Source organism: Eubalaena glacialis, chromosome 14, assembly GCF_028564815.1.
Source record: "Eubalaena glacialis isolate mEubGla1 chromosome 14, mEubGla1.1.hap2.+ XY, whole genome shotgun sequence".
Classification (NCBI taxonomy): Eukaryota; Metazoa; Chordata; class Mammalia; order Artiodactyla; family Balaenidae; genus Eubalaena; species Eubalaena glacialis.
This window is the reverse complement of record NC_083729.1, coordinates 53,998,657-54,012,080: the sequence shown is the minus strand read 5'-3', so window position 1 is coordinate 54,012,080 and position 13,424 is coordinate 53,998,657. Positions and strand designations below refer to the sequence as shown.

The window sequence follows — 13,424 nt, the reverse complement described above, 5'->3', positions numbered from 1 at the left end:
GTATTTTAAGTATAAATTTATAAAGTTTAAATACTCTAAATGTTAAATAATTTAAGTTTTCTTGACCTATTATTTTACTTTATATTTCAAATAAACTACAGTGAATGAAACATATTTCTAACATGATACATATAAACTAAATTTCAATCTGCTATACTTCCCCCAAATTCAGAAAACTGAATTAAAACAGTTTCTCATGTTTTTACCACAATAAAATAAAAACAAAACAAAACAAAACAAAACCACTGTTTCCTTTGTAAAGTAATGCTTGTTAACATTCACTTCTAAATATGGTATGATTTTGCAGGCTAAACTGGTTTTTGAAAATCTTTGCATTTTATCTCATATAAGCTTAGAGTTAACAAAATCATTTCCCCCTTTTAAGACAAATTTAGTGGCACAAAGTCTGCATGGACAGAAACAGTTGTATTACCTTATATGAATGCCTTACAAACTGCTTTCCCATCACCAGGGTATAATTTCAATATATAACAGTGTTCTTAAAATGTTAACTTGCTTAATTTTACCTCCTCTATTTTCACCCTGAACATTTTTCTTTGGGAAAGGTGAGTAGGCAAGGAATGAGGAGATAGAGAGGTGGTTTAGGGTGTTCTGAGAGCATTCTCCACTCAAATTGAGACATTTAGTTTGACTGAATTTCCTCTCACCCAAATTCCAATGAATGGTGCTAAATCACTTACTGCTTCTGCCCAGCGGAAAGGAGTCCACCTTCAAAAGATCTTCTCTGACTTTTTCTCTCTTCTTTCTGTGTTTCCTTTCCTTTCATTTTGGCTTGAACTTCAGAGTAAGGTCTTTATTTTAAACTTTTCAATATTTAAGTCTACAATTTAAAGTCCTGAGATGAAAGACTAATTGCTTCCATCCTGCACTGTCCCTCCACCGCACTCACATAGAAGCCAACTTTCTAGAGAAGAGGCTTACTGTTATCTACCAAGTCATTTGTTGCCCTGTAGATGAGTGCCAAACATCTCTTTTTGACTGACGTACAGAATCCAGTCTAATCAGTCAAGTAGACATGGCCAATTATAGTAACCACATTCCACTAGGTCAAACACATTCAGAACTGTGATGCAGATTAGACTGAAATGTTCATAGCTGCCTTCTTCCTATCACCTTTTAAGTCTTAGGCACAGAATTTCCATTTCTCCTCTCACTGATCTTCCAGTCCAAGTAGGTGCTAACCCTTTCATTACACCCAAAACTTGCACTTACCATTGATTTGACTGTATGGAACAACGAAGATAAATGTTACTAATTTTTTCCTGTTCTAGGTATGTTTACCTCTTTTTAACCAGTTAGAATTTTACTCCTTTAGGAGACTAGAACTAGGTGTAGGAGTTATCTTTGCGCAATGCCTATTCAGTGCTTAAGAAGTGATATTTGAAAAAGATAATGGTCATAGCAAACTGGTTATGTAACTGTACTGTACCTTCCTATACAAGTTTTGGAAGGCTGAGCCAAAGAATATGCATTGGCAAAAGTTCCTTTAATTCTTTCATTCCTCTTATCCTAAACTTTTCATTTTGGCTTCCTCTCATGCCTCAGCTGCATCAAACAGCTCTACAAATTGAACTGTGGACTTCAGAGTACAACTACTTACACTGAAGACATTGAAATATAAAACAGACCTTATGATAACCTATAATATACAATTTAAATTTTTGAAAATTGCTATAGTCACTTTTATATTATTGATCATTCTCTAGAGTTGAAAGAGACTATAAATAACAAGGAGTACATCTAATTCAGCCTCTGAAACAAATTGGCAGGAATGATTGGTATGCGGTAGGATATTCTCAACTGTTAACAGTTTACTGAGTCAAAAGCTATTTACCTACAGTGTTTTAAAACATACTCTAAAGCAGCTTATTTGATAAAAGAAACTTACGTGGCTTTTCCTTCCCGAAGGAAAATGCAAGATAATGAAAACTGAAGAGTGGCAGATACAACTTTTTTAGACAATGGCTTGAATTTTAACTTGACATCAGTCTGAGTTGGCATTGGGCTTGCATACTGTTTCATGTTGATGCTGGTGGTAGCAAGAGCTTTCCTTCGACCAGAAGGGGATTCCTGTAAGGTAAAAAATCATTATGTAATTTGGAGTTATTTACTTTACAGCCAAATATTTTTGAATGTTATTTTAATAATATGATTAAATGGCAGTTGAGACTTCCCTTTCCAATGAATTCCTATAACATAATATTGAAAAAAATTGTAATAAGGTTATATCACAACTTTCATATCTTTAACTAAGTAAGGCAGATAAAAAATTGGAGAGAGCTGGCTCAGAGAAATAAGGGAAGACTAGAACAATCCTAAATATCTCAGGAAAGGAAAAGCAAGGAATGCAAACTAGGACAGAAAGTCTCCAGGGTTCCTGTAAAAAGAGGATCTAGCACAAGGCTAGGTGTCAAAAGTACTCAACAATTGTTTTCCTTACTTTAATTATATTTAATGTACCGTAGTGATATCTCTTCTTTCTGAACAATTCCAGTTTCTTATAGAACCCCAGCCTCTGTGGCATTCTACCTCGTTTTTTCTGCAGTCTCTGAATTTTATCTATCCTGTACTTTGAGACTTAATTCTTCCCAGGGCCTTTTCTGCTCACTCCAGTCTAAAGTTCTCTCTTCCTTCCCTAAGATCACATAAATCAAGTTAGAAAAAATTGGTTTCTCTGATCCTATGCCTGTGGTGGACACTGCTAATCGACCCCAGCAGATCTCAAGTCTTCTCCACACAGCTCTTGCCAATTCACTAGAAATGGAACACAAAATGAAACCTATTTGCTATCAAAGATGTTTAACATTCCATTAATAAGCTATCTCATTTCAAAATTATCCTTTATAGCATAATAGCCTAGGAAAATAATGAAAACAGAACAGCAAAATAATGACTGGGCGTTAACTATGTATAAGACATGGTGTCAATTCTGGAAAGATATGAAGATGAATAAGACATAATCCCTGACTATGTGTTCTAATGGTAGGGGGAAATCCTAGACATAGGGTAATTTATAAATAATGTAAACCCAAAGTCATACACCAGCAATCCTTGGGCTTTACTGGTCTGAGAGTTCAGACCTAAAATAAAACCTAATTTCCAAGCAGTGTGACCTTGAGTAAGTCAGTAAACTTGAGCCTTGGTAATCTTCCCTATAAAATAAGGAGACCAAATAGATATCCATTCAAACTCTACAATGGTTTCCTATAAAATTACTCAATTTTCCAACCAAGGCAGGAAAAACTACCATTAACTTCTGAATTATTATTTAATAAATCCTTATTTGTCCTATGATTGACAAACTTGCCTAAAATAAGGATATACTAATTTAATCAAAATATTAAAATGGCCTTTTTCAAAAAAAATGACATTTCTGCCAGCAGAACAAGTAAAAATGTAACATAGCATCCCTAAAGAATACCTTGTTTTAAAATGTGGTCTTATCTGTCAGATTATGCACAGCAATATTATACAGAACTATTAGTGCATGTAGATACTTTATGAATGAATTTCAAAAATGCATCAAGCACTTGAGAAGGATTTAAGCCCTCTCAGAAGAAATACTTAAGAATATGCAAATACCCTCAACTGAATCAAGTTGAACAGATGTGACTATCCCAAACAATACAAGTGTTCTTTCCCTGGTCGCTACTGTCAATCAAAGAATAAGATTAAGGTCCAAGGTTCTGACAATGTGCAAAATGAAAAAGTACGATCAGGGAGTATCAATTTATTACACTGATATGAACAATAATCTCTTATTGTACCTTTAGAATAGCTAACAACTACTATATAAAATATAGGATTTAAAGCCTCTGTTTTGAAAGCATGACATACAAATTGCTACATATTATTTTCAGATTTGCTAAACAAATCTGCTTCACAAAATATGACATTGATCCCTTAAGAGTAATTATTTAATTTTATAACCAAATAAACTATAAAAATTAAGATAACTTGGAAATGAGCATAATTTTGAAAGCCTAGTTTAAAGATGATTCCTGCAAAATCTAGAGTTTTGATGATTAACATTCTGTCAATTCCATTTTTAAGGTAAAAATTACGTAGAAAGGTTTTCTGCTGAACTCAGAGAGTTTTAAAGTATTTGGTATATTGGTATCTCTGAAACAAAAGGAAATGAAAGCTACTAAATTCTAAACACAATAGAATTAGCTGTACCACTTAATTAAGCAATTACTTGCTCAGCAACAATGAAAATGGCCCCTTGTAAGGTCTGAGCAGGTGAGCAGAACAGAGCTCTTTTGAGTCTACAACATCCATTTCTAATATTAACATAGGATCTCACTTAGAGTCTGTATCCTTGATGGGAAAAGGGGCCTAAATGATGTTTCTAGTAATTCTTTACCCAGCTCAGTCATTGTTTTCCTCTTTAAAATTAGCTAGTCATAGAAAATACATTTTTTACAAGAACAATAACGAGAAAGACATAAAGATCTGTCACGGCTCTAACCCCAGCTCCATGAATCTTCACTGTTTATAACCATCAAGTCTATATATTTACCCACCCAAAATTGATATCATTGTTATCATCAGTTCTATAAAGAAGAATAAAATAACGATTGCACTGCTATATGTCTTTCGTACACTTTAGTCCTTCCTTAAAACACCAGGGATCAGCCTGGCAGAGAGAGTTTAGAGAATTATACTGTTGTCAACGTCCTAATGCTATTTCATTTCACATGAAGGTTGGATAAGAGGAGAGAAATAAAAGAAACAGTAAGAGGAACCCTTAGAGAAAGGACGTTAGATAACAGAAGTCAATAAGAAGTGAATGTTTACATATGTCTAAGACTAAGTTGCTGACTCTGGGCCCATGTTTATACCTCTGTTTGTATGTGAACCTGGCAGTATTTGGAGAATTACTTCAAAATCCCTAAAGCAGAAGTTCTTAAACTTCAGTGCTTATTAAAAAACAAAAATAAAACTAAGAAAGCTTTAGATAGTTTAGATACCTGGATCTCACCCCTAGAGATCCTGAACCAGTAAAACTAGAGATGGGCTCAAGAATCTGCTGCATTTCTAAAAATAATAAGTACCCCCCCTCCTCCCAATTCCCATCCTGCCCCTCCCATAAGCACACCCCTTCTACCAGGTGATTCTGATCCAGTTAATCGAAAATCACACTTTCAGAAATACTTCCCCTAAGGAAATTACTACATAAAAGAAATTTTAATCTCATTTTTCATAACTATTCTCTGTTATAAAAAAGACTTAGCCTATATACTTCCATTTCTTTGAAATCCACCTTATTACAGTTGTAATCAGACAAATCTGAATTAGAATGTGACACCAGCACTTATTCACTAGCTAATCTTTGGCATATTTCTTCACGTATCTGAGCCTCAGTTTCACACTCTCAGACTGGCAAGTATTTTCAAACTTGGATAATACCAAGTGTTAATAAGGATGAGGGACAAGGCAAACTCTCTTAACACTACTGGAGAGAGTTTTGATGGATACAGCCATTTTGGAAAACAATTTGACATCACCTCGTAAAGTTGAACAGATGAATACTTTACGACTCAGCAATAATTCCCATCCTAGAAATATGTCCTAAATAAATTCTTGCAGTAACATATGAAAATACCTAGAAGAGTTTTTAGCATATAGTAGGTATTTAATAAACAGTATTTATTATTAATATTTATGGACCAGAACATCTGGAGAGAACATCTCTTGTCCAAATTATTCAAGTTAGGGTCTTCTTACAGAATAGTTCATTATATAATGTTTCATTTATTATGTACCCCAAGATAAATACAATTAATATAATGCCTTTCCTATTAAAATATTTGACTGATTTTTTCTACCTATTAAAACATCAAATAAAATAAACCACCTGCTAGAAATTTAACTCTTTCTCCCATATTAAGAAAACTGGGGGTTGGGGGAAGGAGAGAAGGAGCTTACTTAGATTTTATGATTTTTCAGAGCTTTATTACGTAGAATGTTCTAAAAAATTCTGTCATGTACTAATACCTTAATTATCAGGTTTTTTATAACACACTGAAAATTAAACTAATGGCATTATCATTTGAGGTTTTTTTTTTTAAACTGTGGAATACATCACACATACTAAAGTATAAAATATACAAGTACTACCTAATGAATAATAAAATGAACATCCTGTACCGACCATCCTGCTTAAGAAATAGAACAATACCAGTACCTTAAAATCTTCATTTTCCCTCTGAAATTGCATCCGTCCCATTCCCTCCTCCAAAGGTGACTAGACCCTGAATTTTGGGTTACTTCTTCCCTTCCCGTTTTCAAAAAAGGAATACTACCTATGTATGCATCCCTAAAGAGTATATTACTAATGAATGGATAAACAAGAAGTGGTATATCCATACATTGGAATATTCAGCCTTAAAAGGAATGAAATTCTGACACACGCTACATCATGAATGAACCTTGAGGACATTTTACTAAGTGAAATAAGCCAGACACAAAAGGACAGATATTGTATGATTCCACTTACATGAGAAATAGGTACATTTATAGAGACAGAAAGTAGAACAGAGATTACCAGGCAATGAGAGGAGGGGAGATGAAGAGTTATTATTTAATGGGTAAAGAGTTTGTGTTTGGGATGATGAAAAAGTTCCAGAAACAGACAGTGGTAAAGGTCATACAATACTGTGAGTGTAGTTAATGCCACAAATTGCACACTTAAAAATATTTAAAACAGTAAATTTTATGTTATGTATATTTTACCACAACAAAAAATGAAAAAAGAATATATTGTCTAGTTCTGCATGCTTTTTAACTTTTTATAATGAAACATTAACATTTTTGTAACTTGTTTCTTATGTTCATCACTAAGTTCTTGATATTTATCTATGTTGATGTGTACAGCTGTAATTCATTAAATTTCACTGCTCCTAGTATTCCATTACATGAATATTCTACAGTTTACCTATCCATTTTACTGTTGATGAACATGGTTGCTTGAGTTTTATTTATTTATATGGAATTATTAACAAAGCTATCAATATTCTTATGTCTATATCCTCGTGCACACATGCAAGAATTTGCCTAGGACATATTTCTAGAATGGGTCATAGGATATGTACATGTTCAGCTTTACCAGAAAATGTCAAATTGTAATCCAAAGTGGCTTTATTAATTTACATTCCCTAAGTGTTTCCATTGTTCCACATTTATCAACACTTGGTATTTTCTTTTTCATTTCTGCCAATCTGAGATTATTAAATATTACCTCATTACAGTCTTAATTGCATTCCCCTGATTACTGATGCATCGATTATCCTTTCATAGTTTATTGGTCATGTGTTTCCTCTTCTGTGAAATCTTTTGTACTTTTTCCTACCATGCTGTTTATCTTTTGATTACTAATTACATATGCATTCTGGTACTGAATCCATTGTCACTTATATGTGCTATAAACATCTTCTTTCAGTTTTTAGCTTGTATTTTCATTCCTTGTGGAATCTTCTGAATGAACCCAATTTCAAAGTCAACATTTTCCTTTATGGTTTGTGGTTTTGCATTTTACTTGAGAAAATCTTCCCAACCCTGAGGTCATAAAGCTTTCCTCCCACTCCTTCAAAACTTTTATACCTCTGCTTTTCATATTTAAGAGTCATTGCCATCTGGAATTAATTTTTATGTATGTTTTCATATAGGGATCCAATTTCACTTTTTAAAAAATTATGGGTAAATAATTATCACAGCACTATTTATTAAATAGTCCACATATATCCATCCTTTCCCCCATCTACAATGCCCACTCTACCAAAAATCTGGTCTCAATATACAGGTCAATGATTTCTAATTTGGTACCACTAGCCAATTGTTCTAACCTCACAACAAGACAATATTGTCTTAACTACCAAAGCTTTATCTTTTGAGATAATTTAAGATTTTTTTAACCTTGAATCTATGGCAGATTAATGTGGTAAATTAATAGATTTTCTAGAATTAAAGCAACTCCACATTCCTGGGAAACATTCAAAAAACATCCAAAGTTACCAGAGCCTGCTTCCTTTTGGGGAAGGTTTCTAATTACTGATATAATTTCTTTAATGATTACAGAGGTAGATGTACAATGTCTCCCTAAATCAGTTTAGATAAGTATTCTGCCAAGATTTCAAATTTAGTAACATAAAACTATTTAAAATATCTTTTTACTATTTTAATCTCTGCAGAATCTATCGTTTTGTACATTTCTTTATTCCCAGCACTATTTGTGCCTTCTCACACTCTTTTGTTCCTAGATAATGCTTGTTATAAATTGTCTCTTTCATTGGGCATTCCAAATCAATGACTTTTAGCTTTCTTGATTCTTTGGAGTGAATGTATATTTCTATTTCAGTAGTTTCTGCTGCTCTTTATTCCTCCTATTTTCCTTGGGTATATTCTGTTCTAACTCCTGAATTCTGAGCATTTCTTCTTTCCTGATGTAAGCATTTAAGACTATATATTTCTCTAAGCACTGCTTTAAATATGTCTCACATTTTTAGTATGAATTATTTTTGTTATTCTGTAGTTAAATATTTTCTAATCTTTCATTACAAGTTCTTTGACTCACAAGATGTTTATAAACTTTTTTCTTCTTTATGGAGTTTTTCTACTTATCTTTATGTAATGATTACTATTTAATTGATTTAGGGTCACAGAATGTAATTTTTGTAATGTTAATCTTTCAAAATATATTAAGACAAGCTTTATAGCCTGACTCATGATCAGTTTTCATAATTGTTCATGGGTCTTTAAAGTATTTAACTGGTGTGCATGCACTGCTGTCTACTTTCACAACAGGATCATTTTTATGCAAAGTCACCTATCGCACCAAATCATGGTATTTCCTATGTGATAAGGACAAACAGAGCAGTAGAAATTTCAAATGTGAGGTTATGGGACATTTTCTAAAGGACACAAATCAAAAAATAAATAAGTGAAAGAATTGAGAAGCTGCTGACAGACTTCATCGCAGGCTCCTCTTGCTCTTTCTGATATAACCTTTTATTTTAGGATTGTCTCTTGTAAATAGCATGTATCCAGAAAATTTTTGAATCCAGTCTGATAATCTGTCTTTTACTGGAGAGTTTAGATGAACGGTTCTCAAATGTTTTTATCGCAAGACCCTTTTACATGCTTTAACTGAGAACTACAAAGAGCTTTTGTTTATGTGGGTTATGCCTGTCAATATTTGCCCTATTAAAAAATATCAGAAATTTAGAAAATATTTCGTTCATTCAAACATAACTAATAAACTCATACGTTAACATATTTTTATGAAGAATATATATACTTTCTTTTTTAAGACTATATTTTTAGAGCAGTTTGAGGTGTGCAACAAAACTGAGAGGGAGGTAAAGAGATTTCCCATCGATCTCCTGCTCCCACACATGCACAGCCTACCCCATTATCAATATCACTCACCAGAATGGTACACTGTTTACCACAGATAAACCTACACTGACATATCATAATCACCCAAAGTCCATAGTTTACTTTAGGGTTCACTTGTGGGCTGTACATTCTATTGGTTTGGACAGATTTTTAATGACATATACCCATCATTATGATATATAGGGTATTTCACTGCCCTAATCATCCTCTGTGTTCTGCCTATTCATCTCCTCCACACCCCACCACTGGCAACCACTGATCTTTTTACTGTCTCCATAGTTTTGCCTTTTCCAGAACATCAATTAGTTGGAATCATACAGTATATAGCCTTTTCAGATTGGCTTCTTTCATTCAGTAATATGCATTTAAGGCTCCTCCATGGTTTTTCTTTTTAACACTGAATAATATTCTATTGTCTGTATGTACCACAGTTTATCCATTCATCTACTGAAGAACATCTTGGTTGCTTCCAAGTTCTGGCAATTATGAATAAAGCTGCTATAAACATTCATGTGCAGGTTTTTGTGTGGACAATGGTTTTCATTTCCTTTGGGTAAATATCAAGGAGTGAGATGCTGGATCATATGGTAAGAGTATGTTTCATTTTGTAAGAAAGTGCCAAACTGTCCCAAAGTGGCTGTACCATTTTGCATTCCCACCAGCAATGCATGAGAGTTCCTGTTGCTCCACATCCTCTCCAGCATTGGGTGTTGTCAGTGTGACAGATTTTGGCCATTCTAAGAGGTGTGTGGTGGTATCTTGTTGTTTTAATTTGCATTTCCCAAATGACATATGATGTGGAGCTTTTTTTTCATATGCCTATTTGCCACCTGTATATCTTCTTTGGTGAGGTGCCTCTTAAGGTTTTTGCCCCATTTTTTAAATTGAGTTGTTTGTTTTCTTATTTGTTTCTTTGTATATTTTGGATAACAGTCCTTTATCAGATGTGTCTTTTGCAAATATTTTCTCCCTGTCTGTGGTTTGTCTTCTCATTCTTTAGCAAAACAAAAGTTTTCAATTTTGATGGAGTCGAACATACCCATTATTTTTTCATGGATCATACCTTTGGTGTGGTATCTAAAAAGGCATCATCCTACCCAAGGTCATCTAGGTTTTATCCTGTGTTATCTTCTCAGAGTGTTACAGTTTTGCATTTTACATTTAGGTCTATAATCCACTTTGAGTTAATTTGTGTGGAGGGTGTAAAGTCTCTGTCTAGATTCATCTTTGTGCAAGTGGATGTCCAGTTGCTCCAGCACCATTTGTTGAAAAGACTACCTTTGCTCCATTGTGTTGCCCCTTTGTCAAAGACCAGTTGACTATATTTATGAGGGCCTCTTTCTGAGCTCTCGATTCTGTTACATTATTTGTCTATTCTTTTGCCAATACCACACTGTCTTGATTACTATAGCTTTGTTTTAAGCCTTGAATTTAGGTAGTGTTGGTCCTCCAACATTGTTCTTCTCTTTTACTACCGTGTTGGGTATTCTGGGTCTTTGCCTCTCCATATAAACTTTAGAATCAGTTTGTTGATATCCATAATATAACTTGCTGAGATTTTCACTGGGATCACACTGAATATATAGATCAAGTTGGAAAGAAGTGACATCTTGACAATATTGAGTCTTTCTGGAATATCTCTCAATTTATTTAGTTCTTTGATTCTGTTCATCAGTGTTTTGTAGTATTCCTCATATAGGTCTTGTACATATTTTGTTAGATTTATAGCTAAGTATTTCATTTTGGGGGGTGATAATATAAATGGAATTATGCTTTTAATTTCAAATTCCTCTTGTTCATTGTTGGTATATAGGAAAGCAAATGACTTTTGTATATAAACCTGGTATCCTGCAACCCTGCTATAATGACTCATTAGTTCTAGGAGGTTTTTTGTTGATTCTTTCAGATTTCCTACATAGAGAATCATGTATTCTGTGAACAAAGACAGTTTTATATCTTCCTTCCCAATCTGTATACTTTTAATTTCCTTTTCTTCTCTTACTGCATCAGCAAGGACTTCCAGTATGATGTTGGAAAGAAGTGGTGAAAGGGGTCATCCTTGCCTTGTACCTCACCTTAGCGGGAAAGCTTTGAGTTTCTTACCATCAAGTATAATGTTAGCTATAGGGCTTTTGTAGATATTCTTCATTTAGTTTAAGAAGTTCCCCTCTATTTCTAGTTGGCTGAAGAGTTTTTAATCATAAATGGCTGATGGATTATGTCAAGTGCTTTTTCTGCATCTATTGATATATTTATATGATTTTTCTTTTTTAATCTCCTGATGTGATGAATTACATCAACTGATTTTCAAATACTGAACCAGGTTTGCATACCTGGGATAAAACTACTTGGTGGTGGTGTATAATTCTTCTCATACTTTGTTGGGTTCAATTTGCTAATACTTTGTTGAAGATTTTTGCACCTATGTTTATAAGAGCTATTGGTATGTAGTTTTCTTTTCTTGTAACATCCTTGTTTGGTTTGGGCACAGGTAATGCTAGCCTCATAGAATGAGTTAAGAAGTATCCCCTCTGTTTCTACCCTCTGAAAGAGACTGTAGAAAATTGGTAATAATAATTTCTCCCTTAACTGTTCTATAGAATTCATCAGTGATCCCATCTGGGCCTGTTGCTTTCTCTATACTCTCTATACAAAACAATTTAATGAGAGGATTGTCACTGTTTTACATGTTTACAAATGTCTTAATGTGTTAATGTCTCTAAAATCTCTCTAATGTACAGTTAGCAGAAAGCTGGATTCTCATATCTACTCTCATATTCGATCTGTGAGATATGTTGTTTTCGTTAAAGTATTTGAAGAAAATCCAGTCTCATACGGATATGTAGTTGGAAAAGATAGGAGTATTTTAATGACTTTCGCTGATAATTCAGGATCTTCTTTGATACTACAGAAAAACCCCACAGTGGTAGTTTCTTAAAGGCTAATAGTAATGTGGAATCTGAAATCATATCAATAAACTTTTCAAACTCTGTTAAATTAAAATCCAATGCTCTATCATGTATGTTGAATGATTTTTTTTTACTCATGCATGATTTTGTAACATCATACACTTCGGTCATTTGGAAAATGCTAATTCTCTGAGTTACACATATTATAAATGTTGACACATTTCATTATACAATACCAAAATAACTACATTTGCTTTTATCACCACCTTTTCTATCACATATATCTTTATGCATTGGGAAACTATCAAACTTAACGTGGTGAGTGTAAGTTTTTCACAATTCTAATTTTCACTTGAAAGCTTGAATTTTATCATTGGCAATGAACAATTTCAGTCACTTAACCTTTAAGTAGCAGGCTCACTGTGTTCAGTTTCAAGAAAACCTTCACCAAATAAATATCCAAGTGTGAATAACAAGTTTAACTCTTAGCTGTTTTTTCAAGTAAAAATGGTGTTCCAGGATAAAAATGTGTTTAGTTTAGTTTACAACTCAATCACACAAGTGCTTTTTCTTGAATAAATTTGTCCTTTGCAATGCAGTATAACTGCTTTATGCATACTTCTTATTTTTCTCACAAAGAATATTAAAAAAACTAGTACTCAAGGGACAAAATTTAATAATAATTTTATTATAACATCAAGAATATATTTAGTGAAACCCATGTAAGGGCTAGATCTTGGCTATAAATTTTCAAGGATGATATTGCTTCTACCCCTTAATGCTAAGGATAGAAGAGGCAGTTTTCCTTGTTGTTGTCTTCCGTGCAGTGAGTTCATTTCTTCTTCATCCTTACACTGATGGTATAGCTCTGGGATGTCAATTTTGTGCAACAAGAGGATCTTATTAGACATTCCATCTTGGGGGAATGGGAGATACCAGACATTTTCTGCATCTTCATGCAGTGGTAAAAGTAGTAAGTCATGGGTTTAGTAGAAACCCTCAGTGGGAAAGCTACTATGAATGCTTAGCTTCTAGACGTCCTGCTTTAAACTTTTTAAAAAAGACTTCTTTGGGTTCTCTCCATCCGGGTCACTT

At 33.6% G+C, this 13,424-nt stretch overlaps 1 protein-coding gene across 1 annotated transcript in view; it reads right to left on the bottom strand.

The window, feature by feature from the left end:
* Positions 1 to 13,424, bottom strand: part of EHBP1 (EH domain binding protein 1) — a 331,743-nt gene that overhangs the window by 199,919 nt on the left and 118,400 nt on the right. Inside the window, exon 6 of the mRNA XM_061210795.1 lies at positions 1,910 to 2,091. Within this exon, the coding sequence (XP_061066778.1) occupies positions 1,910 to 2,091 (182 nt within the window). The remainder of the gene's footprint in view (positions 1 to 1,909; positions 2,092 to 13,424) is intronic.